The 26,576-nt window shown below is 40.9% G+C and overlaps 1 protein-coding gene across 1 annotated transcript in view; it reads right to left on the minus strand.

Annotated features, from left to right (window-relative positions):
- Positions 1–308: 308 nt before the first annotated feature.
- The window catches only part of igf2r (insulin-like growth factor 2 receptor), a 28,351-nt gene continuing 2,083 nt past the window's right edge, over positions 309–26,576 (minus strand). Inside the window, exons 3-51 of the mRNA XM_068342579.1 lie at positions 24,663–24,781; positions 23,294–23,392; positions 22,720–22,852; positions 22,210–22,321; positions 21,881–21,989; positions 21,644–21,803; positions 21,355–21,544; positions 20,970–21,073; positions 20,471–20,635; positions 20,103–20,246; positions 19,775–19,930; positions 19,542–19,679; positions 18,799–18,949; positions 18,403–18,571; positions 18,171–18,286; positions 17,902–18,061; positions 17,596–17,772; positions 17,421–17,516; positions 17,194–17,295; positions 16,862–17,024; positions 16,569–16,748; positions 16,260–16,406; positions 15,433–15,611; positions 15,216–15,303; positions 14,887–15,087; positions 14,649–14,779; positions 14,190–14,293; positions 13,843–13,976; positions 13,517–13,713; positions 12,844–12,970; positions 12,577–12,708; positions 11,318–11,477; positions 10,975–11,083; positions 10,118–10,199; positions 9,872–10,005; positions 9,413–9,556; positions 9,137–9,295; positions 8,704–8,917; positions 8,233–8,385; positions 7,357–7,591; positions 7,014–7,150; positions 6,719–6,836; positions 5,721–5,867; positions 5,388–5,572; positions 4,396–4,582; positions 4,126–4,278; positions 3,953–4,022; positions 3,567–3,851; positions 309–3,485 (exon numbers count right to left, since the gene is read on the minus strand). Coding sequence (XP_068198680.1) covers positions 3,327–3,485; positions 3,567–3,851; positions 3,953–4,022; positions 4,126–4,278; positions 4,396–4,582; positions 5,388–5,572; positions 5,721–5,867; positions 6,719–6,836; positions 7,014–7,150; positions 7,357–7,591; positions 8,233–8,385; positions 8,704–8,917; positions 9,137–9,295; positions 9,413–9,556; positions 9,872–10,005; positions 10,118–10,199; positions 10,975–11,083; positions 11,318–11,477; positions 12,577–12,708; positions 12,844–12,970; positions 13,517–13,713; positions 13,843–13,976; positions 14,190–14,293; positions 14,649–14,779; positions 14,887–15,087; positions 15,216–15,303; positions 15,433–15,611; positions 16,260–16,406; positions 16,569–16,748; positions 16,862–17,024; positions 17,194–17,295; positions 17,421–17,516; positions 17,596–17,772; positions 17,902–18,061; positions 18,171–18,286; positions 18,403–18,571; positions 18,799–18,949; positions 19,542–19,679; positions 19,775–19,930; positions 20,103–20,246; positions 20,471–20,635; positions 20,970–21,073; positions 21,355–21,544; positions 21,644–21,803; positions 21,881–21,989; positions 22,210–22,321; positions 22,720–22,852; positions 23,294–23,392; positions 24,663–24,781 — 7,214 coding nt within the window. The 3' untranslated portion in view covers positions 309–3,326. The remainder of the gene's footprint in view (positions 3,486–3,566; positions 3,852–3,952; positions 4,023–4,125; positions 4,279–4,395; positions 4,583–5,387; positions 5,573–5,720; positions 5,868–6,718; positions 6,837–7,013; positions 7,151–7,356; positions 7,592–8,232; positions 8,386–8,703; positions 8,918–9,136; positions 9,296–9,412; positions 9,557–9,871; positions 10,006–10,117; positions 10,200–10,974; positions 11,084–11,317; positions 11,478–12,576; positions 12,709–12,843; positions 12,971–13,516; positions 13,714–13,842; positions 13,977–14,189; positions 14,294–14,648; positions 14,780–14,886; positions 15,088–15,215; positions 15,304–15,432; positions 15,612–16,259; positions 16,407–16,568; positions 16,749–16,861; positions 17,025–17,193; positions 17,296–17,420; positions 17,517–17,595; positions 17,773–17,901; positions 18,062–18,170; positions 18,287–18,402; positions 18,572–18,798; positions 18,950–19,541; positions 19,680–19,774; positions 19,931–20,102; positions 20,247–20,470; positions 20,636–20,969; positions 21,074–21,354; positions 21,545–21,643; positions 21,804–21,880; positions 21,990–22,209; positions 22,322–22,719; positions 22,853–23,293; positions 23,393–24,662; positions 24,782–26,576) is intronic.

A 26,576-nucleotide genomic window follows, 5' to 3' on the forward strand; every position in this document is an offset into this window, starting at 1 on the left:
AACTCCTCAGAAAGATGGAGCCACCATTACTGATTTCCTCAATGTTTGTGCTATTTAAGATGCCTCAGAGGCACATCAAGACGAATTCAGCCTCCACGGCTCAGGTATGATCCAAACCGCCTGGTAATGGTTAATGATGGGGCACTGATAAATTTTTTTTTAAAAGTTTGTTTTTTTGATAAAACAGGTCAAACTGAAATTGAAATTCATTTGAGTTGCATGTCATTTTAGGAAACTCCAACTCAAGTCTAAACAACTTCATAAAAAAAATATGTGCAAACAAAATGATGAACCACAAAACGCTGATAAACAGCTGATCATTTTTATTCAAATAATGCAGTTTTTTTTTTACATCAATGTTTTTAAATAGGAAAACGGGCAAAGAGCTGAAAAACATGTCAGACAACTTAAGTTACACCAACATAAAAATAATACTCATGATCCCCCACAGTACCGCGTCATCAAAGACTTCTTGTGCTCTTTTAAGGTGATAGACTCATCACGGAGTGTGGACCCCAAAGAAGCACAAAAATGTCCTTTCATATTTCCAGTGGAAAGAGCAGGTGTAGTGCATTACCATGCACATGAGCCACACTAACTTTGGTGCCAAATACATCAGGAACAGATTTTATGCAATGCAGAAAAAAGGACCTCACATACTAAATGGGGTCGTGTGCAAAATGAAGAGGGCTGCTGCAACTCTGGACAGAGTCGATTACACAGGAGTTCAAAATCTCCTTCTAATGGGGTCAGTGATTTGAAGTATGAAGCCTCCGGACTAACAGAAGAATGAAAGAGAAGGTTTGGAATCAAATTATATCACAAAGTCTTGTGAGACTACTGACAGCAGATTCCATTTGGTACATTTCTTTTTTCAATCCCACAAACTTGATTCCTTTTTACTCTATAACACAATTATGCATGCTCTACAAGTAGATTCAGCTTTGAGTAAAATACTGTAATTTAAGTTTATTCCACAACTACAGTTTATTCAAAAGCAGAATACGAGATGTGAGAAGACTGATTCTTTCTATCTGGAGTGTGACCATTTCACTTTAACTGTCAAAAATGGTTTAGAAGAGTCACATTTCAGTTTTTGACAGTGTAGACAGTAATAATAATAATAAAAAAACAGAATCCATGTGTACAAATATTTAGAAACACCCTGAAATCTTCATTGACTGTTGGGAAACTTTATCAGTGACAGTGTATGCTTCCATAATACCTTTAAAGTCAGCGGGTTTCCACGGCAGATGATGTAATCAATATACACAACACTCCTCCATGTATACGCATCGTATAAATGATTGCAAATCAATACAAAATGCATTAATCAGAAAAGGAAATGCTCTTCCAATGTAGTGCTTCAATTAAATGAGTCAAGGAACGTACAGATGGTGAACACCGCTTTTTCAAACTATTTGAAGCCCGATATGAACAGCCACTGAATATCGGGTGTCATCTTCTGATGCTCAGTTTTACCAAACACTAACAATAGTCAAAGGCCGCTTCCCATCGTCTCTGCTGAACTTCCTCAAAAGTTGACAAAGCAAAAAGAAAATTCTCACTTCAAAATTACCTTAGAACAAATTTCCTGAGCTTTTGACCCCTCATCTCCAGCCTTCATCCAGAGAACCCACTGAGTCGCCACATGTCAGATATTCAACACTGATGCAAATGCATATGTACCAAATTGATATAGTTGGCAAAAATTTTAATCTGTAAGCAAAAGAAACTTCACATAAAGGAAGTGCATTTGTTTTGCCTCTTCACCTCTGAACTAGGAGAATGACACATTACAAATATTTTATACTGTTTACACTATGTGGCCTTTCCCCTCCTCCCAGCAGTTAACTTTGTTACGCAATCCTTTGTGACAACACAGCTGTTGTTATTGTCAAGCAGAAGATATGCTAAATGCAAAACCGCCTGCATTCTTGATACATTTGCGCTTTACTTCTTTTTGTCTAACATGCATTTGGCTAAATGGAGCTCGTTTCGGCACTATGACAACACGACTTTACAGAGTGAAAAATCCTCGGTTCCAATACTGAGTTTTTAATCTATGAGTGTCCAGCTTCCCTTATACTAATGTCAGAGGTGACTGTAGAAATATGGCTTTTGTTGGGGGGAAGGGGGGACTTCAAAACCAGCTACACCTACATAAACATTGAACTTTGAGACTTCATCCTTGTACCTTGCAGTCACACATAAGGCCACCTCTATTTTCACACAGGACAGATTCACACAAATCATCAGCTCAGACAACCCATTAAATTATCATTAAAAAAAAAAAAAGAGTGCGAAATTCACCGAAAAAGACATCGAACAAACAAACAAAAACGTCCATATTATAGAACATTATCATCTATGTACAATGTCTCTGATCAAAACAAGACAAAAATCAATATGTCGATGGACAAAATTCATTGATGAAAATGCAAAGTAAATTCATCGTCAGGAAGGCATCATGCTTTCTATCCCAGGGGAGTGAAAGAGAGAATATCTGCTCTTATAGTAACTGTAAACAGCAAGAAAGTAATCAGTGTCTTTATTCCCTTTAAAACAAGCAGACACCTTAACTGGTTACTTCAGGGGAACCAGTTTACCCACAATCATCTCTGATAGCAATAGGTTTTCTCCGAAACCTACTGAGATGCTTCTTTGTACATCTCACCACAGCTTTCAAATAATCCAAAGGGACATTTAAAAAAAAAAGAAAGAAGAAAGAAAGTCAAAAGTTGTCCATTTCATGTTGGCCTGTTCTGCAGTGAGACATGTAGGCATATTATTTTCACTTAATCAGTGCTACGATAAAGTGCTAAAGAAATGGCACAGCTTCATTTCCAAACTCCAGAAGAGAGTTTTAAAAGATTTTAACAGATTCAACATCTTTTGACTGACATGCTTCACTGCAGAATCCATTGAGAAAGTTGGTCTATGTCGCACTAATAAGGCAAAACTGAAGAACTTTTTATCGAAATAAATTTTTTCACTTCACAATTCATGAGAAAAACACTGGCGAAAACAGAGTGCAGGTAAAAAAAATCAAAACAAACAAGAGACCTGCAAATATTTTAAATAGTAATCAATAAATATGAAACCATTTATTTTGATGTGCTAACATCAAAAGTCTGTTGACACAGGACTGGATAGAGTCTGATCAGGCAAAGTAAAGGTGCAGTCCAACAAAAAAGATCCCAAAAAGAGAGGAACTGATTCTGCTTTCGATATGTCGTTATTTCACCGTTGTTGCTATTATGGAGACATTCACTGAGAGAAGGGTTCGGACTGAAGGGTGTGGGAACCACAGGGAGGAAGTGACATCACACCCTGAGGAGGTCCTCATCACTATCATCCTCATCCTGCTTCCCATTGGTTATCGTGCTGTTACCGTGGTTAAGGCCAGAGGAGCGACGTTTGCTGCTCTTCGTCCTCCTGTCTGACTCTTCCAGGAGACCGACCAGGTCCTCATCACTCTCCTCCTGAAACAGAGAACATCTGTCAGGTTTTACGCACCAAAACTTGGCCGCCATAACTCCTGAAATCACGCAGACAATACTCACCTGAAGGAAGGGACTGCGATGGGTCGTGAGGTTCTTGGTAACCCGGGACGATTTCACCACTCGCACCCCTGGGACGCTCAGGACCTCGTCCTCGCTGTCGTCTTCCTGGTCGTCCAATGAGAAAGGCCGCAGGCCGTCCGTGTTCACCGGCTTTGTCGTGATGTGACCGTTACTAAGGTTACTCCTGCTCCGGTGAGAGGATGAGGAAGAGGATGTGGGAGGGGCATCTAACTCCTCCATTAACCACTCCATCTCGTCTTCGCCCCCTTCTTCATCCATGTTGACCTACAAAATCCAGATCCTTTGCTTGAGTACAAGTACTAATTCCCTCACAGCACATTTGTTTCAACAAATTCAGAATGAGTGATTTCATTATATCGACATACTTTAGAATATTTATAGGACACTTGATTTCCTCTCCTGCAGCAGCCGGCAACCTTCTGGATCACCAGCTCCCTGTTAGGAGGCAATGGAGGTGCAACAAGACGTTCAGGCAATCGTAAACATTCAGAAAGCTTCTTCAATCGTGATAAATGTTCTGCTTTCTCGATGTGCTCACCTTCTCTCTCTCTTGTGGAGCAACAGCCCCAACAGACAGACAGTCAGACCCACCATGAGGACTGTCAGCATTAGACCCACAGCCATGCTCCGAGTGTACAGAGGCGAAGTGTTGCTGCCATCATCGTCGTCATCGCTTGACTTTTCAACAGTTCTGGAAGGGAAAAAAAGGAAGTAAGTTTAATTTACGTATGGAGAAACTCTCCCTTTGTAGTGCAGAGAAAAGGTTCCAGATGGTTTGTGGCCATAATAATAAAAAGTGTTTCCTTACGTGAGTCCACACACAGCGTCAGTGTGCCACAGGAACAGATACTGGCATTCATCCGTTTCAAGCATAAACTCTGGGATGCCAACTCCTGCCGTGGGGTTACAGCGGAACATGATGGTGGATGACACCATTTTAGTCTTTTCTCTCCCACAAGGCGACTCGGAGGAAATCATCACATCCAGGTTTCCTCCTGGTGTAACAGCAGACACACAAATTTGTTTGCCGAAACTATGTTACAAATTATGTTAATGTAAATATACAGAACCCATGTACAAATGGTGTGTGTAATGATAGCTTCACTGCTATGTTTCATGTTTAACATTAGCATTGCACATGTAGTATATATTTTATACTAACTGGAGCCTACTGGCATAGAAAAACTTAATTTTTCTCATGATTTCCAGAGGTTTTCTAAAAAAAAAAAAAATTGTACCAATTCTCAGAAAATAGATGTTAATCTAGAAAAACATCTAACTTTAATCAGTTGTTTTTCCAGCTGAACTAAGCTGTTGGCATTTAAAAGCAGTCTTTGATATGTACAAAGACTTCCAAGTTAAACTAACAAATTATTCATGATTTTGAGCATTTAGAATTGACTTCCTCTCATGATGACATGAAGATGGTGCTTGGTTTATTTGTGCGTCACCTGCTTTGTGAGTCACTGGGCTTTAAAGTTGTCTCATGTAATTTTTAACATTTCAAATTTAAATGGCAAGGTGTTGATATTTTGACATGAATAAATCAGGATCTGTACAAAATACCCATTTGTATTGACTCTCAACAGGTTCAAGCAGTGTGTGTGTGTGTGGGGGGGGTAGATAATCTTGATTAGTTATGAACTTGAGATCTACATAAAAACTATTTATCATCAGGAAACTTTAAGTGTGTTTGTTGTGAAGTTGTGCCTCTAGCCATGATTAACATTTCCGACAGTGATTCAATCACTTTATTTACAACTAGGATAGGTGAGATGGGATACTGCTCACACCAATTACCTTTAATGTAGTACTTGACCTTGCTGGAGGAGCCAATCTTGCGTCTGTAGGGCCCATTAAGTTTAACCTGGCAGATGTTAGCGCCAACACAGCTAATCAAAGAACTGTCGGTGATGCCAGACAACTGGATGTGGTAGATGTAGCGGTCACCGTTGAGGCGGATGTCTCCTGATGCCTCATGGTGGCTGGAGGGGAGGGAGGTGTAAAAAAAACATGGTGAAGTAAGCCCACGCAAGCGGTAAGTGAACGTTCTTATTGACGCAACTTGGTAAAACATTTGTAGCGACGCGCACAGTATATCAGAGCAGGATGACACCTGTGTGTTTGTGTTACCTGAAGTAGAGCGGCCCCAAGCTGAGGCTGGCTCCGGTGTCAGGAACCTGGATTGTCCCGTTCACCATCTCAACCTCTTGCTGGGTCACAGCACAAGCCGATCGAGTCTCCCAGCCAATCACAAACTCGCACGATGTCTTGTTAACACTGCTCACACAAAACACACATAGACATGGGAAAGTCTTTGAACAGCTCATAAATCTCCATGTATGAATTTTAGGAGTTAAAAAAAAAAAAAAAAAAATTTAGACATGGGAAAGTCTTTGAACAGCTCATAAATCTCCATGTATGAATTTTAGGAGTTAGGTGGATTTCCGCTGAAATTCATAATTAATAACTGCTGCTGTGAAAAACAAAAACAAAACAAAAACGTTCAATTTAACTGTTTGTGATGTTTACTGAATACAAACACTCAAATAAGTGACTGACAGTAACATCATGTCTGCCAAGACAGGAGAAATATTTTACAAAGTAAAGTTCCAATGATGCTCAGAGACAGTTTAACTTTAAAGACGAACATTCAGTCTGTTATTAACCAGCAGTGAAGACATCCAGCCGTAAATGAGTGTTGGACAAGAGTTGCAGCATCGCATTGAGTGGTTAAGAGATTATATCCATAGGTTCAAATGATGCACATCTCTAACAAGTAAAATAATCCATTTAATTCTGCTTCTTTGTTAATCTCTGCTCTGGTTATGTAATCTGGTTTGTTTTGGCTTCACATTGCAATTTTTACAAGTGCCCAAGTGACTGATTGGTATGTTGATCAGCGTGCATCGGAAAAACCTTTGCTCTATCATCTCTGCAGCTCATTTTAAGCTTCTTCCATTTGTCTTCTTTTTTTTAAGTGAATTGGTGATTAGTTCACTTTTCAGTTTAGCTTTATCCTAACCTCTAGCATTTTTGTTAGGGGTTAGATGGAACGATAAAAAAGGAAAGTAGAGAAAAGAAAAGAAGAAGAAAAAATAGAGCCATGAGCCTTGTAGACTGAGAGCTACCTCTTTAGTGTTGGGTGTCCAACGGTCAAGCCACAGCTTAACTGGATCACAGTTTTCGCCTTCACACCATTACCACAGGCAGCATCTCCAGCTGAGTAACCGACAGATATATTTCCATCTGAAGAAATTGGAGATAGAAAGCGTTATGCCATTATGCACAGCTCAAAAACAAACAAAAGACCACACGATATATTGACTCGCAAAAAAGCGTGTGAGGAATTTTCGACAAATTGTACAAACTTTTATTTTGACCCATCAGTGACCCCAGTGAAATGTGTGTAACTTGACTACCTACCTGTGTAGCTCATTTTCTGTGTATAAACTCGGCCCAGGACTTCGGTCTTTCCCGCTGATGTGTGTCGACACACAGTTGCTCCTTCTGGACAACCAAGCGACCCACCATGGATACTCTGACAGAGGTTGATGTAATACCTAACAACATAAAACATAATTTCATTGAATAAACTCAGAGCATGATTTAGCTGTATCTGAGCAGGAGGGCTCACTAAATGTATGTGAAACATGAGCTTTCAGACTCATATGGTTACAAGGTTGCAGTGACAGCTTTTACTGTCCAACGGTAAATATGCAAATTAATCTGTGCATTAACAGTCCCCCACCTTCCAGGAAACACTTACGAATCTCCTCCGTTGATAAACTTCCATGGCTCAGTGAGGGATGACAGGGATCGGAGGTCAAAGGTCTGATGCTGGCTGACCAACTTGCACTCCATCTTTCTCGGGGGACAAACGGCATTGGTCCGCCACTGGAAGGTGGCTGAACAATCTTCCGTCACAGAGAGCAGCTGTGGAGAGCCAAGGCCTGCAGACTGGTCGCAGGTGAACAGTATAGACGACTGACGTTTACCAGACACTGAGGGGAAAAACAATAAGGTTAGTATTAGGGAAAGAGGGAGGTTGTGGTTGAGGTAATAAACACAAGCATTTTGGACATCTAGATAGAATAAAGTATCTGCTACGGAAGTAATAAATCACCTTCCAAGTATTCTCTTATGTTCTTTATGTGAACTGGTGACACAGCTGGCACACACATTTCAGACATATTGTGAAACATCCAATAATTTAGCCTGCCACTGTATTTGTGTATCAGTCTGGAACTGTTTAGTTGAATTTCACAGTTGTTTTTGAGCTGATCTATTTAATGACATAGCAGAAAAATTTGCAGTACATTTGCAGTTGTAATCTAATTGTACTTCTACTACAGCGCTGCATTAAATCCAGAGCAATGTAGGCTAAAACATCCCAAGGTCCCAGATGACCAACAGGTTTTTTAAAATATTGCTTTTGGTGCATTTTTGCCTGATTTGGAAGACACAGCTGAAGATAAGTCATAAGAAATAGAAGTGTGACTTTGTAGACTGTCAACAAAGGGATGTGAAAGTGATTTTTTTTTTTGCCTGCTCTCCATTCTACAGGTTCAGTCTGGGGTAGGTATTATCTCTGTGACTGTGCATCACATCCTTTTATGTGCTGCGTTGCTCGAGAAGTACTCACCGTCGCTGCAGAATCCCCACTTCCTGTCCGTATCATAGTCGGCAGTGGTGGCACACCACTTCCGTCCTCCCATTGCCAAATCTGTGGTGCACTCTGTATGAGTCTTCTTTGCAGCGGTGAAGGGGAACACACACACCTCACCTTCACTTGTCACTAAAACAAATAACACACAAATAAAATTAAGTACATACACACGTTTTGGCGACCCCTAGTAGGAAAAGCTTAAAAGAATTTTTAGAACAGCTACATAAACAGCTACATATCAAGTGAAATATTAGCAAAACTTAAATAAATAAAATAAATGCATACAAATTTAGTGCCTGGCCAGATGTCAGCTCCAATGTCAGGCTAAAACTACCCTGTTAATCATCATGAAGATACTTTGGCTATGAGATGATTTCAGAACCCATTTGTGAAGGTTTATGTCAAAGACTTGACATAATAAAAAGTATTAAGACTCAACACACACACCTGGAGGGCAGGGATCTCCTCCTCCATACTGCATCAGCACAGCCTGCTCATCGTGTTTGAAGTCCATCGTCATTGCCTTGCTGATTCCAAAAGATGAGGCAACCTTGTCGGAACCAGAATCACCAGACACCCGGCACACTGTGCTGTTCTTACAGGCCGGCTCTGCCACTGAGCCACAGATATTGATGTAGTAAAAGCTGGAGTCCACGGGAACCTGACATCAAGACACACAACTTTACAATGATTTTATAAGACGGCCCAGATTGGACTGACCTGCAGTTAGCACAAGGCAACAAAAAAACCTGGATGGACAAATATCTACATTTATAACAGCTAAAGAGAAATATGAAAGAGACACAAGGAAAAATGATTTGGCAAGTTCAAAGTCACTGAGACATGAAGTTTACGGGCAGACAAAGCTAATGGAGTGTACCTTGACTTCACCAGAGAGGGTCGACAGGTCAAAGGTGAACTGCAGCTGGGAATCAGTCAGTTTGCAACCACTGATGTGTGTCGCGTCTGAACACACTAAAGGAGTTGCCCACTCAAATACGTAGACACATCCTTGCAGCCTCAGCATTTGTGGAGAGCCCTGAATGAAGATATATAAAGGTCACTCGAGTTCTAAAGAGAATCAGAATTGAAGATTAAATCCCCAGAGAGCGGTAACAGCACAGGTCTAGGTATTTTATAATAAAGTCGTACTGACCAGCTCCAGGCCTCTCTGACAGGTGAAGACGATGGTTGAGGTGTAGTTTTGCTCAACAGTGCACTTGGTGGAGCTGTGGTAGGTGATGGACACTTCCCCCGTGAAGGTATTGATCTCAGGACCGCTGGTAGTCCGACCAATGTCCTTCAAGAGAATCAAAGGGAAAGAAAAAAAACTCTCAGTGATAGGATGAGAAAACATCCAATATTGAGCGCTGGAACTGAAGGATTGTCATTGTATTCTATCTGATCTATTCTAATCTGTCATTGTTCCCTTCATTTCTTATAAAATAGCACCTACAAGTGGGCTACTCGCTGCTGATTGAATAAAAAACATCCACTCATTCACCCCATAAGATGTTCAACATTTATTTTAAAAAATAAAGGTGCTTGTTATTGCAGAGAATATAAAAATTGTCTATTTTATAAGACCATTATATCCTTCGTCTGGGTTGCTCACCACAGGAGGTCCGTTATCAGGGTCCATGCAGACGGCTGCACCAGCGGGGCAGCTGATCCCAGGGATGGGGTTCAGGGACTGGCAGACATTGATGTAGAAGTCTGGTGATTCATCACTTTGGCCTACCTCATCATCTGGGAGGACATTATAGAAGCAGAAACATTGTGATCAGTGATGTCAGGGTCAGGATGCAGAATCGAGCAGAAAGTGAGTTGATCCATACTGAAAGGCAAGTGCTGAATGTACCTGTTGCTGTGTAATAACCACTGACATGGATCAGAGGAGTCAGGTCTATCAGAGCAGAGCCATTCTGGACCGAACACTTCACCTGCACATATCAATAAAATTATCAAATTGTGGTTTTGTTATGCTCGTCACGTAAAGACTTTTGTCCATAATAAATCGTAATTCTCTACTAAAAATACATACTGCTCAGTTCTGTATAACTGTGTTGGATAAGTATTGGCATTCAAGCTTGCAATTACGCAAAAGAAATATCATATTCGTCACATATCCAGTTGATATTTGTAATGAAGTTTTTATTCACACTACAATCACTATATTTATTCTACAATGACGCAATCACTAACCACATTTAAAACACCTGACTCAGGTTGGTCCTTTTAACTCTGACAGACCATAAATGCAACAGCCTCTGTTACATCTCTTTGTCACGTATCAGCCATTCTTCAGGTGTATTTTGCGATATAAAAATGTTTGTGTTCCACAATAATTTTGCATGCAGTGTAAAACAATTAACCTTCGCTTTCAGGTGAAACATCAGGAAATAAGTCACACCATGATGGAGTAAACAAAAACAGTTCAATTTGCAATGATTGCTGTTCTAACGACATCGTGGATGTAGAAATAGGTTAACACATTTACAGTTACACACTACCCTACATATATTAACACAAAGATAATACACAAAGCAACACACGAAGAAAAAAAAAATCCAGACTGTAGCTACCCATCCATTCTGACTACTGTAGAGTTTTAGCTGATGGGATATACTTTTCTAGACAGAAAGCTCCAAAAATATAAGTTGGAAAAATATTTACGGTGAGTCAAACAGCGATTATAGCTTTGACACACATACGTACTGGCTGTTCGCAGACCAAAGCCGTGTGGAAAGAGAAGAAGTGTGTGCATGTCTCAGCATTTGAGTCAATGAGAACTGGTTCCGCCTTGGATGAGCCCATATTAGGTGGCCTGTGAAAAACAATGCAAGCAAACAGTGTTATAAAGTTGTGTTATTTTGCACAAATAGGTAGGATACATTTCAAACAGGTCAAGAAAAAGAAAAAAATATTTAATAACTTCAGAACATAGTGGATATATAACATAACTTCTCCCAATGTTCTTCACGATACTTGAGGTACAAGGCTTTAAGAAGAAAGACCTTTAGAAGTGAATCAACCAGGACAGCAGAGAGGGGTGGGGTACCTGCAGATGAAGTGGATGATGGTGGTGTGTTTGAGGTTGGGGTTTGCTGGGCAGGGACTTCCTTCTTCATACGTCAGCTCCAGGATGTGATCCTTGTACAACAGTTTCCTGTTAACCTGCCCGCCACTCACTGCGGTGCTGGCATCCTTAATGCACACAGCTACAAAATGATAAGCACACACAAGTACATACATTAGAAGGCTCATTATTTCCATTCCTTTAACTTGGATTCACTGTCTTTTCTTATGAATGAAAGAATGAAAACTTTGCCCCAAAGGAAGAATTTGGTAAACATAATGTGAGCCACTTTAAGATTGATTAAGATTGGCAGTCAATTTGTATTCTGACGCAGTTTAACTAAACATTCCCTGAATTAAAATGACAAATTTAGAGGTAGTGGCCAAGATATGCACTCCTTCCTTTGCTAACATATTACTTTGCGGCATCTGCTACAGCCCTGGTGAAAGATAATAATCTAGGGTTTCAGGGCTGTTACTGTGTTCCCAGGATGACGCTGGTATTACACACACAGCATCAATGTCTGAGCGAGACTAAACAGTGACCAGGAAAGACATGAATGAATTCTTAATGGCTCCCTATCCTCATATGCTGTTAGTGTTTAAAAACCGAATCTGCTCCGTCCTGAGGGTTTCAGGAGAGCTTCTGAAACCACGTGCCAGTAGTCAGCACGAGATGTGCACATGTCTTCTCTAAGGGCAGTTCCTCATAATGTGCTCTGAGTTTTGACCTGATATGAACCATTTTATGTTCCTACATAGTACAAAAATCATTAAATATCCAGTGAAAAAAAATAGACATTTTCCTGCAGACATGAAAACAAGTAATTTGTTTCACATTATGAAGCCCCCCATCAAATGTCATATATAGATGATTTTCATTATCTAATAGATGGAAGGGTAGGGGGGTTGTTATCACTCATTGAAGTGCATGGAGAGGTTTTGATGGTAATATCACATTAATATGCAGTTATAAGAAGTTAAATATTGATTGCATTGCAGTGTCACAAAAAAGAACAAAACAAAAACATGAGGGTTGAAGTCTAATCTAATTAACTGCTGATTTATGCGGACGCACTCGGAAATTGCTCTTAGCCTTTAAGTATTTAAGTGACCGGGGAAATGCACTGGCCTTTCAAACCTGTGATGTCACATCAACAACGGCCTTATCATGATATTTTATTAAAAGGATCATAGGAATCAGTTTTGTTGACATTTTTTTGATAGATTGTGCTTACACACCAGTGCCGGGGCTGCATCCAGCGTTGGTTATGTTTCCACAGACGTTCATTCGGAACATCTTCCTGTGATCCTTAGTGTCATAAACAGTGTAACCTTCTTCTATTGTCAGGCTACTGAGGTCAAACAAGTGCCCTGTGGGAGAAAACATGAATATGTGTCAACAGGCTGTCGTGCTATTTGTCCAGTTTGACAATAATAAGCACATACTTTAGGTGTGTATTCATTTACGCATAGCCCAGTAGGGGTGCGGTGCTCTGAGTGTCTGACCTGTAGCAGGGTTGGTGACCCTGCATTCGTCATGCTGGATGCTGTTCAGAGGGCAGGCAGCAGCTGTTAACCAAAAGAAAGTGTACATACAATCCTCGATGGCAGAGATCAGAGTAGGTCGGGAGTCCTGCATGAGATGGGAACATAATGGTTCACTGACTTTTATCACAATAAAAATCTCCTGGCCTAGCTCCTGGCCATATGACATTGGTGTTCTCATCACATGTATAAAAGTTGATTCATAAACTAGACTAGTCAGGCGTATCGGCATGGGGTCAACCTTCTAAACTCAACTAGGAATTTTCTTCATGCACCGTGATGTTATGCAGACATCAACAAATGAATGAATGACTAGAAATCTTATGCATTTGGAATGAGATGACCCTGCTTCTGTAAGGACTCAATGTATTCATTAATCTTGAGTTTAATCTTAAATTCGGCCTCTCCAGAATATAATCCTGTCCTTTATTTGGTCAGGTTCTCAACTCGCACGCTCTTTCTTTTAATATTTTTCTTTAAATTGCATCATAAATATCCAGTCATCCTAATACTGAATGATTTGGCTAAAGCTGCAGCTTAGTGGAGTTTAAATGATCAGTAACATTCTGTTCTGCAACTCTACACTAATTTTAACAGGAAGTACTATACTTCAAACATTAGGTGTCATCCTCACCACTTTATCTTTGTCGCACTTGAAGTGGATGATGCTGCTCTTCTTCCTGCTTTTATCGGGACAGTCTTGACCACTGGTGTACTGTAGCTTCAGGCTACCTTTGTCCCACGTAGGACCAGAGTCCACCTGCCCCAGATCCACGTATTCATCTCCAATTTTCAGACAAGATGCGGCACTAGAGGGACACTTCCATGAACCTGACATCAACCATCAGCAAAGAGGCAAAATATTAATCAGACACGGGATAAAGAATCAGTTGCAGTTTGATGTTTGACTGAATGAAGAATATCAGAACAAACCTACATATAGAACATCAGCATACAAACCTCCTTGTTGCACAAGTGATCTACAGACGTTGATGTAATATTTTCTTTGTGTGTCGTCAGTAGAAGATTCAACCTCCCAGTTCCGGGAGTCCAGAGCCAATGGGGAGAGGTCATATGAGCGGCCCTGACCATCACTTCAGATGGAAAAGTTAAAGGGAGGGGAAGAAAAAATCAGGGTCACAGGAGTTCAAGGTCTAAATAGATTTTAGGACAGTGAATATTTCTATAGTATTATATTTATTGTTAATCTATTTTATAAAATCAGAGGCACAAGAAATAAAAAGAAAAGAAAGAATAGAGAAAAAGCAAAAAGAGATATTTGACACATGGGAGGAAGAGGATGTTACTTGTAGGAGCAGCTACTGGTCTTGACTGTAATGCAGGCTAGTGCCGTGGGCCAGCTGAAGAGGTAGGTACAATCTGGAGTCTCCTTGATAAACTCTGGCACTCCCTGAAAACATGAATTAACACACAGATAATCACCATCCCCACAAAACTGGGAAGCATATTTTACCTAAAGAATCACTGGGTTAACTGTCCTCAGATTGCGACTCAGATGAGAAGATGCAGATGCTAACACTGCTAGCCTAGCTTGGTTAATCAACTTTGCCATAAGCTCCCTTGTTGAGTAGTTGTGGACCTGCTAGAAATCAGTAAGCATCCGAATCAACTTCAGCACAACAATGCTACCATTTAAACGGAATTTTAAGTCCATCTGATGTGTTGGTGTAGAAAAGAATCACTGTTTAATCCTTCCAGTGTTTTAACATCCAGATCTGCTGTTTTTGAGTGTATATGTGACTCACGGGATGTCTGTCAGGGTGGCAGGAGAAATAGATCTCTGTGGATCTTTGGTGTATCTTATGGCAGGTTTCACCACTGGTGTAGTTTAGGATCAGTTGATCTCCCACATAATTCAGAATCTGGTTTGCCAGTCCTGTATGCACATGTGAAAACACACAAAACATAAAAACTCAAAAATAGAGGAATGTTTTGTTGTTGTTTTTAATACAAAACTATGTAGCTGATTTCGCAGTTCCATACCCCCAATCTTTTGTTTGCTGCCATCCACCTGGCAGGATGAGACGGCGTCATTGCCGTGGGTGCAGATCTCTCTCTGAAGCCCCTCGCAGACTGCCAGGTGGTAGATGTACTTATCATTCCTGACTTGGTAATCTTTTCCCTTCAGAGAGCTGAGGTTGAATTCATAGCCACTCCTGGGGTCACGAACTCTACAGTTATCACCTGAGAAGAAGGGTTCAGGACCATGAGGTGCATATTCAAGCAATATGTGTGGTCAGAATTAATCTGACATGCTAAGCCTATTCTAGCTTTAACCTTACAATAAATTCATCTACAGTTAATGTTCATACCTTGAGACTTCCTGACAGGGCAAGCTTCAGATGTCCTCCAGATGAAGACATATTCACATCCATCTTTACGGTCAAACATGGGGGAGCCCTTAAAACCAGCAGAAATGAAAGAGCTGATACCCATGATTCCACTGGTTAAATTTGGTTTCTCGAAGAAGAAAGGTGGCCAATTGTGGTGGAGTATATGTGCAGCCAGAATGGGAGCTCTCCTACTCACTGGGTTGTCGTCACACTGTAAGATGATGCGCGTGGAGTAGCGAGACGTGGAATCGCATCGGTCTCCGTTCTGGTAGACGATGCTGATGGAGCCGTCTTCCGCCATTTGTGGGCGGGACAGGACATACCCCAGGTTGTATCCCCTTCCATCAATCATACCACAAGCACCCAAAGGACCGACTGGGGAGATTAGATTGCATTTAATCACAGTCTGACCATCAGGGTGCTTTATTTAGCTATTTTTAATAGCACCATTTTTTAATTTGAGCTTTTGTGCGTTGTCTGTGTAGGTTCTCAGTTATCCAGGTCATGGTTATCCAAAGCTGTTTAAATCAATCCACTGGACTTAAAGAAAGTTTGGCAGACTGTCTCTGAAGCTCCGGACATTTATCGATGCTTTCTTTCTGTTCTTGACTGATTCCAAGATAATTCGTTCAAAGCTACACCGTGAGCTCTGACAAACGCAAACTTTTGTTACATCGTAAACTGCCGCAACTTCTCCATCTTCCCCTGAAGTAAAATCCTCTGTTCCAAAATTGAATCAGTCATCATTACACTAAATACCATGATTAGAAGCCTGATTTTCACTGACAAGCTCCACCAGCCCTCCCCCGTTGATGAATGTCATTGACGTCTATAGACGTCAATGGCAGCCAGTGAGTTAGTAATGCGTTATCGCAAATTCATTAAATAAGGCTGCAGATTTGGATTCTTTTGACAGACTAATCAAATGTTTGTTGGAACTTAAAACCAAACGTGTGTGTGATCATATGTAAAACCCCAGTACATCAGTGTAAACCTCCTTCCATACACATCAGTCCCACTGACCTGGGCAGTCGTTCAGAGGGGGAAGAGGTTTGCAGATGTTGATATAAAAGCTGCGTGACTTGACATCATCAGTATCTATGGCGATCCAGGGACTGTCGTCCACATTCCGTATCAGGTGCCTCAGGTCATACTCATTACCATGATCATCTACCAGTGAAAACAGAGGATGTCAAACACACAACACAAAGGAGAAGTCAATAAGGGTCAAATAACTTCCCTACTACAGACATTTTGTTTCTATGTATGTTTTTTTTACAGAGCTGTTGTCAGTTCAGCAGGAAACATGTGTGTGCGTATGTGTGTCTCTACCAATGATCTGGCAGTCAACTGGAGCAGGAATGCATGCCAGTGCAGTGGAGAACTCAAAGAGGACATCATGGATCACGTGATGAGTAGACACAGTGCTCAAGTCCTCTCGCATTAGTTTTAGCGAGCCGGGATGAGAGTTCTGATCACACACAAAGTTAATGGTGAAGGTGTCCCGGGTGGCTGTAGAGGGCAAAGTCCAAGTAAAGATAGGCTATTAAATGCCAAGTCACGATGCATCACAGGCAATCTAACATAACACTTTGTGAGAAGTATTTTAGTATCATCAGTGGTACCTGTGGGATTGTCCAGGGGGCCCTTATAGGTAAGTTTGAACAGGCCATCAGTGGAGTACTGGAGGGTCTTCTCCACCCCTACTTGGCTCACAGGATGCCCGCTTTCTAGCTCACAACCAGCCATGCCTTCTCCACATTCTGTCACATTTGAGCAAATATTCACCTGCAGGGTGGCGAGCAGATGGAATTATGCTTTGACTGAAATCTTAAAAGTGACTGATTAATCATAGCAAACAAGAACTAGAAAGTCAACTTTAAACGACTTTAACTCATTCAAGTAAGTTTTCAAGGACATAAATAATGTTGTAAAATGCTTAAAATGTCTTTCCTACCAGGAATTCTTTTCCATTTCCACTTGTCTTGTAACCCGTCGGAGTGGCCAAAGGCTGGAGATTGAACTCGAACCCAGTGTCGGGGTCCACCACAGCACAGCTCTGAGACACAAAGACTACATCAGAGCCATATATGCTTTCTGGCTTTAATTCTTAGTAAATATACTAGTATCATAATTCAAAACATTTAATGGGAAGAGAATGCGTCGGAAAACAGGTGAACTCACATCATTCTTGGTGGTGGTGATGGCACAAGCCGCCTTCGTCTCCCACCTGAAGTTAGCAGTGCAGTTCTGGTACAACAGGAACTCTGGGCTCGTAGACTTCACAACAGATTCAGAAACAGAGTGATTAAACAGTCAGCGCCCACCTGTGCTACGCTCGGCTGAACGCCACACTCACCTGATATCCCCTGGAGCAGACCAGGTGGATGCGTGTCGTGTAGGAGAGCTTTTGGCCGTCTGAGGTGCATTCAGAGCCCTCTGTGAACTCCAGCAGCAGTCGGTCACGGCCCTCAATGATTGGTCCTCCCTTTGATACCCCCATATTACCGACTGACACAACCTCCTTTGTGGTACCCTGAAAATCGAGGGTAAGAAACAATTTGTACTGAATGAGACCGCTCAGAGCCATGTCACGTTCAACGCCAACGGTTTGGAGGAGCTTTTAAATTTTGTTTCTCGCATTGCTTCGACAGTCATTACACACCTGTTCATTTATGTACTTCATCTGGCAGACGGAGGCGTGTGGATCACAACCTGGCACTGCATTGATGGGTCGACATACGTTGATGTAGTACTTCTTTAGATCTGAGGTGGTGGACAAATCCATAGCCAGCCAGTTGCCACTGGAGGTGGAGCGTGACAAGCTGGAGGCAAAACAAGGGAAATAAGCAGATGAAGAGGAAGTAGTATACTGTAGCATCCTGATTGCTCGATAAAAGAACAAAATGGGCTAACATCTTAGCCATCTTTCACCTGGACAGGTCGTACTGGTCAAGAGTGATGGGATCCGTCACCAAGCACTCATGAGGCCTTTCAGGACATGCATAGGATGTATACCAGCGGAAGTTATACGTATAGTTGTCCTCAGTCTGGATTCAGAGAATGAAAACAAAGTCACAAACAAACATTCTGACATAAAAAAACCCTTAATGCTATATGTTGACATGATTTAAACAATGCTAGAGAGAGAACACCACAGCTTTACCTGGAATTCAGGTGTTCCAGCACCAACTTCTGGGTCACAGAGGAACGAGATGAGTGTGGATCTGAGTGTGTGCTGTTTATTGTTGTACTGGGAGCCTTTGCTGTAGGTCAGCTGGATTAAGCCATCGTAGTATGACAGTTGGGAGTTTGCTTCTCCGAGACTCCAAGAGCTTAAATATTCACATAATGCAGTTATAATATAATAATTCCTATAATAATAATTTTTTTTTTATTATAATAAATACATGTTAATGTAAGGTGACGCTCACAAAGTCACAAAGTCTCATCATTTTGTTAATATTCAAAGGATTCCCTCTGGTCACGGATTCAACCATGTTACATTAACTTTGTTCTATATCTGGATGTGTGCTGCTCATTTTACACGGCTCGTTCTTACCTTTGTCCAACCTGACAAGCTCCAGCTTTCTCAGGACAAGTAGAAGCTTTGACAGGACCACAGACATTGATGTAATAGTCATAGACGCCACTGGTCAGCTTGTAGTAGCCACCATCAGGTTTGGATAATGGTAACAAATCAAAAGACAAATCTGAGGAGAGGACAGAGGACTCATCAGTCTTTGCTCTGGTGAGACAAAGGCACAAGTATATGTCATTAAGCAACCGGTAGATAGCAGCAGAAGCAGCCTTTTTGATGATTCTTTTGCTCGCCCACTCATGTGTAACACAAACCTATAGTGGGTGAAGTAGCTGGACCTCCCCACAAGGTGGCAGAGTTTACTGATGCTCTAATACAATTGGAATGAATTCAATGAAATTTCAATTGGCTTCATTTTTCATGTTGAAACAAACGTTTAGGGAATTTCAGATTCGTAAGGTCAGTATTTAAGGTCACAACATCAGGTATACTTGACCTTTTGGACCCCGCAAAGTCCTACCTGGATACCCTGTGTGGTTTATGAGCTTTTCACAGAAAGATTGAAAATGAAAATAAGGATTAACACCAAATTGTGGTTGTGTACCATTGAGGTTTTCAAAAATTAAATAGGGCTAGGCTTGGGTTAAAAGATTTCTTATTTAACACTAAACATTGTTGTTTCTTTCATGTTGTGTGGTTTACTTTCTTGTATGAAACAACAATCTGTCTGAAAGCCTGTCAGTTAAACTGTGTTTGTACCGTACCAGCCTGAGCATCCTCCACCTTGCAGTTATTTCCTTGTGTCTTTGAGAGGACGCAGGCAGCAGCTGTATACCACTCCAACTCAAAGACACATCCATCATTTGAAATTCTACGAAGGATAGGAGCGCTTTCCAGATCTCCTGCAGAAGACACAGGAAGGGATGCAGCAACGTCACAACCAAACAAGAGTGGGATAGAAAAGCATAAGAGACTAAAGAGAAACATATTTACTGACCTGGTTTGCATTTGAGGGTCAGGATAGTTTGGAACCCTGTCTTCTTTTTGGCACAAAAACTTCCCTCCGTATACGTCAGTCTGATGTCGTTTCCTATTTTTGTCTTTTGGGGAGATGACAAGAAGCTGCCCAGACTCATGGATTTATTATTCTTATCTGAAGCACAGAGACATGTTAATTTATAAACTGACCATGTTCTGCAATAAAGGTCTCCAAATCTCTCTCAATGTAAAGATATTGATCTTTAATGTGTTTTTAACAGCTGACCCAACACACTGAGATCACCGGATAATTGGGGTAAAAAGATGTGAATTAGTTTTATTCTTACCCACGGCGCAGATGGAGGCATTTGATGGGCAACCAGCAGCCCCACCAGATGGAATGACTTTGTGACAGACATTCAGGTAGAAGCGATAGTCTGACTTTGGAGACTGAGCATCCACCGCCTCCCAGTTCCCACTGAAATCTGACCCTGAAGCAAAGCCAGGAGAGGTATTTCAGTAAAAATGTTTTGCATCCATCAGCAGAAAAAGGTGCTTTATTGAGTTACCAAGGCTATGACCAAATCCACTCTCTAGCACAGAGGTTATTTTTACATTATTGGCACTGTTCGATATTCTAATCCCATTTGATTTTGTAATGAGAAGAAACCTCAATGCTACAAAATAAGTTAGGGAATGAGAAAGACAAACTCACCAGAAAATCTTGTGAGGGGTGAAAGGTCATAGTGTTTGTTTTCATCTCTGACTCGACACAGCAGATCCTCCTTCTCCTTGACGCAGGCGAAGGCTGTGTCCCAGTTAAAGTAATACGTACAGTCTGTCTCCCCAGCAAAAACCGGAGAACCCCGCCCACCATTGGCTGCAGAAAATTAAATAAGTAATTAATTAAGAAATGAAGCTGAAATTCTAACATGAATCCATGTGTCTAATAAATGAAGAATAAACATATCATTCCTTTTGATCTACCGTTTAATAATTATAAAAACAAATAAAGCAAAAAGGTTAAATAAATCATTTCCGTGAGATAATCCTGATTTATTCAAGAAATTATTTGTCATTTACAGACTAATTGTCACATAATGCTTGAGGGAAGAAAATCTATGTCTTGCTATCTGTGAAACATTTCATTCTACCATTAGGTGGCGACAGCATGGTAACAAAAGCTAAGAACAACAGAAAAGTCTCCGTCTTACCTGCAGTTTTGTTGCATGCAAACTTAATGATAGTCATTCTCTGGAAGCCGCTGGAGCATTTGGTGCCATCAGGGTAGATCAGCATCAGATCTCCGTCTGAATATCTAAACACAAGGGTGGAGAGGAACGAGGTTGATTGTTAAAAACAAGTGATATTTTATCATTTGTTTTTTAACTTACTTTAACTTTTGTTAAGTTAAGACGAGTTAATTTAGGGCAAAAACTTGCCCTAAAGGGTAAAAATTTGCCCTCAACTAAGTGTGACAGGGAGGTTGATTCTGTAAGAAATAGAGTGGCACTTTAAACCTTAAGTGATGCATTGTGTAAAGTTTGCGCCATTTCTTCCACATTCAGCTTGGCAGTTGTAACTTCCTTCACACATTACCGTAGAGTCTGGTTTTGATATCTTCCGGCCACTTTCTTCACGTCTCCAGACTTCTTCACTTGACAGGATGATATAAAGGCATCCTGTCCACATTCGTTGGTGGGTACTTGTCCACACACATTCAGATAGTAGTTGTAGCTCTCCTCCCCATCACTGGGTCCAGAATGTGCATAGTACGGACTATCTGTAGCTACACACACCACACACACACACAACAGCATTTGAAGGTTTAAGCTGGATAACTTTGCACCAGGTGGTTTGCTTATTGTACAGACCATGAAGTACTTACAGCTCAAGGTGAGAGGTGTCAGGTCTATGGACAAGTCATGCTGTTCGCTGGTCACCTTGCAGGTGTGGCTCTCCAGGTAGTCTCTGTGACACGCGTATTCTGTTACCCAGCTGAGCTCGTAACGACAGTTTGCTTCCGCTGTCATTTTCGGAGGGCTGCCCTGTGACAAATCCAAATGATACTTTCAGAAAAGCTTCTCACAATTAATGATTATGTGTATACATATATAAAACATACTAGACGTCTGCTTGATGGACAAATTAAAGTTATGGTGACTGCAGGATTGTGTCCATTGCAGAAGTCCGGAGGACTTGAATCGGAGCTGACTTCATAGTGTAACTTAAGTCTGGAGAAAAGACAGGAAATGAGTCACTAGTTAAATTTTTTTATTTAAAACATGCCACATCTTCAGCTTAAGTTTATTATTTAGATACATTAAATGGAATCATTCTGTCCAAGAGGGATGGACAGCATATTCTGGATAAGGGTGGACAATCTGAAAACTATTCCAGTACATTTGAAAATAGAATTTCTGATGGAAGGCAAGGGTCTTCCATGTCAGATACCTGTCGCTGGACAGTAGCTCTAGCCCTTTAGTGGGTGAACCCATGTTGTACGACCCCTGAGTGGTGACGAGACAGGCTGCAGAGCCTTCTGGACAGGATTTGTCTGGAATATCTGAAAGAAATTGTGGCATGATGAGAATAATGCAAGTATTTTTTGGGGGTCTAGTCTAGAAAAACTGCTTTGCAAGCACACAACAAGAGACTCAAGAAGAGCGAAGAACATCAGGCAGATTGTGTGTTTTAAATGTCAACACACTAACATCACCAGAGCAGAAAACTCCAGTGAGATCAGACAAGGCTGTACAACCAACACACATTAGAGCAGAATGTTTATTCTTTTTATGTGACTGTTTAGCGCCGTGGACAGCGACAGCACTGTCCAGCATTGGAGACACCACGATAAAACCTTTCCCTTCTTTTCAGAATGTGACTTGACTTTTGATGTAAGTAGACAAATCCATCTTATCAGCACGACATTGGGTATTCTCTCCACCCCCCTCTAGTACTCACTGAGACTTCGGCAGATGTTGATGTAGAAGTCGATGCTGTCGTCGCCATCATCCACCAGATAGCCATTACTCACTTTGATAAGAGGGTTGAGGTCGTGCTTCTTACCATCTGAGTCAAACACGTAGCAGGGTACCTGAACACAGTTTATGCTCAATTACCCATGTGCTTTTTAACTGCATTCATAGATTAAAGTAGGGCTTTATGCTTCATCATTTATGGACGATGGCGGACATAAATACATAACAATAACACAATCTTCTGCTGTCTTCGTTTTACCTTGCTAAAAATCTGATTGATTTTACCCATTTGTTAATTTATTCCATGCTAATGTCAAACCAGCAGCCTCACTATGACAACATGAGGCACATCCTCCACTTTGATTAACACATGCATTCAACTCAGTGAAGGCTTTCATGGGTGGGTGTTAGGGTGAGGATTAGGGTTTTCATTTCCTCTTACAACGCCTCTGTCTCATTGTTTCAGACATATATCACACCTTAACTCCCCTGGTGGAGTCTTTTTTGTCATAAGCTATAAAATGTCTCATCCACCCATCAGATGTTCCACCTCATACCTCTTTGTGTGGCTTGAATTTATTATTCTCGCAGGCGGTGTAGGTCCTCCACTCAAAGTAATGCACACACTGAGACACAGCCACAAACTCAGGCGTCCCCTGAAGAACAAGGACAGGAAACAGAGTTAGATGGTTAGCTCATGTTGATAGAGACATAACGGTTCTGCCTGGTGAGCACTCTGCTTTGAACTGATATAGAAGATAATTTAACCAGTAGATGAATTAGGGAATGTTGGGCATATGAGATACTGAATGTTTCTGTCCCACATTAACTGTAAGAGAGTCTGATGGCTCAACGCTTGCTCCAGATCTCTCCAGAATTGTTGGGGTGTGTTATTCATTCCTGCACTTCATCTCCATGTTACTAACTGTTCCGTGGACTCAAACCAGCAGCTTTCCCTTTCCGTCGGTCTAAGGCTCATTCCTTAACCTTGTTCAGCGATTCTGAGAGTTGTGTGAGAGCATTTGGCTTTTCTGGTTGTGAAAGAATGAGAAGATTCATGTAAATTTCGAGGCTAACAAGTATTAAGTCGATTTTATGCTGCTCAATGGATGACGGCTAGAATGTTCCAATAAAAGCAGTGAGGCACCAGCAAAGACATGAATTTAAAGAACAAAGTACAAATTTTACTCAATGAAAAACCAATAATTTGTTAATTTTTGAATGTGAAAATGTCTGCATACACAATTTTCAAAAATAAACTGTCAGCATTAAAAAAATTGTCCTCTTACTAACTCTCTGCATTGGTTCAGCTTTGACTTCTTTATGAAGACATTTTGAAACATTTCCTAACAGCTACCTTTATTTTTGTCACACCAGAGATCGTTCCCTGTTGAAAGCGGTCTGACTTCACAGGAAGTTGCACTCATTAATGTCAGACCCTTGATAACACAGACACACCAATGACTCAGTTGACTGTGGCTGTCCTATAATCGCTCCTTTTCAGTCTCACTTCCTTTCTTTGCACATAATCTCTGACACGCATCAACTAAACTAGATCAAACCAATCCAGTTTGTTGTGTTAGCAACTAAAATATTAACCCGTTAATCCAGTTTGTCTCAAACAACATCGGTGCCAAGAAGAGTCAAAGCAAACAACTGTTGACAAAAACATGATTAGAAGTAATGAATACCAAATATTATTTACTTCACTTCAAATTAATGTTAGGCTTAGGGTAGTTACAGCACTGAGGAAACTGATCCCACTCAGATTTATCTGCATGTTGGGATCATAACAGCCTTCACAGTCACACAACGGCCTCTGACCTTGAGGCTACCATTGCTCCTTATTTATTAGATGACAAACGACTACGAAAAAAAGCAGAAATAGATCTTTATAAGTCAAGTTCTTGTGTGTTCTAGTCCTACCATGGTTTTCCCACACTGGAAGCTGATGCTGCTTTGAATGTTGTTGCTGCTTCCTGGACATTTTTGCGTGTTGTTGAAATCCAGTACCTTGTTGGAAAGCCTCTGCAGAGAGAGGTCACCTGCAGCAGAAATTAAAAGACATTACCATGTTGTTCATAGCCTTTATCTTTACCAGATGTGCAGGATCTGGCTCCTTTAAACATGTTGATGATAACAACTACAACTGAAGATATGAGGTGCAAAACAGAGAAAACAGATGTAAAACCCTTTTCTCTTTTATGCTCCCCCAGTCACGTATTGTATTAGTGTCATTTTATATGTATATTTATAGCATTATAGAGGAACACGAATCAAGCACACACGGCAGTTCTCACACTGGGATTCTGTTACTAGAGCAGACAGACTGGTAGAAAAATGTCTTAACCTGCCAGCCTCTCCTGACCCACTGCTCTGTAAACACAAGATAAACCTCTGTGCCAACAATGACACAGCCCAGCTGTCAGCACAGCCTTCACCAACCATGTGAACAGAAGCAGAGAGTAGTGGGACAGGAACATTTAAAAGTGGGCAAGTTAAATAAACCCACAGTGGTTAAACCACATGATACACTCTGTGTGTGTGTCTGTAAATGTGTTACCACATTAAAGTCGAATCTGATTAGCTTAGATGAGTCTGTTTCCTTCTCCCTGGAGATCCCAGCACGAGTGTATTTCAGATCTTTAATGAATCTTCTGATCTCATAGTAGCGAAAGAACTTGTTTATGATGCGTGTGTGTGTACTCGACTATCTCTAATTGTAGAGCTGTTATCACAAAGGAACCATAAAGGAATGTTTCTGAACAATACCCTGACCTACTAACATGAAAAATTACGGACCTGTTGCTCTACTTCAAGTCAAGTCAATGCCCTGACCATTGGACATTTTAATTAGATAAAGATAATTTATTTCAATCAGGTTTTCTGATTCTCGCGGACGTGTAATCCTGCACCAGTTAAAGTCCATTAGTAAACATAAAGATGTATTATCATCAAAATATAATTCAATAGTTGCAATAAAAAACTACAATGTAAAATATCAGACCCATACTCAAAGTATGGGTTTGAGAGAAGGAGGGGTTGAGGACAGAAGCATTAGATTTGTGTCTATCTTTGCTCAAGGGCGATTATGATCTGTGTTCTTAGGTCATGTGATGAGTCAGCCTTGTCATTTAAACTGTATATCATGTGACCAAACTTATTCTTGTTTACCACCACCACTGTTCCATATTTGACCTGTCAGTTGCAAAATTGCTTGAGGGCATCTTGACAAAACATTATCCCTCCAAACTACAAGAGTCTGCTGTCTCTCGAGTCCAAAGCAACTCAATCATCCTAAGAAACCTGAGAAAGTCTCTGGTTGAGGGCTTCCAAACACCATTTTACACAAGAGGAAGTTCTTGACCTCAGATTGCAGGACAAGTGTGAGGCTAAAATATCTGTCTGTCTGTATGCTTCAAAAAAGCCATGAGCAAGAATCAAAGTCATTAATAGGAAGTGACCCCAGTGGCTTTTGACCGCAGGAAATTTTTCAATTTCATGTTTAAAACTGTAAGTAAATATGTTTTCAGAAACCGTAGAGTTTTTCCTCACACATCTTAAACTGCACCACCAATGTGTTGTGTGTGTGAAAGAACCACAGGTTCATCATTATGACCCTGTGCTGTTCAGTCCAAAACAAAGACTGACCTGATTACATTCAGATACTGTGGGTCTCTGGTCGTTACAGCATTAGACTCAATATAACAACAAAAACAAAGCAAAATTAAGGCGTGGATAATCTGCACTGAGTATGTGATGTTGAGATTTGGAAATGTTGAACAAACATCAGTTAATTGTGAAGTCAATAAATTAGGGCAAAGCCCATCTTGCTGATGG

This window comes from Antennarius striatus, chromosome 19, assembly GCF_040054535.1.
Source record: "Antennarius striatus isolate MH-2024 chromosome 19, ASM4005453v1, whole genome shotgun sequence".
Taxonomy (NCBI): domain Eukaryota; kingdom Metazoa; phylum Chordata; class Actinopteri; order Lophiiformes; family Antennariidae; genus Antennarius; species Antennarius striatus.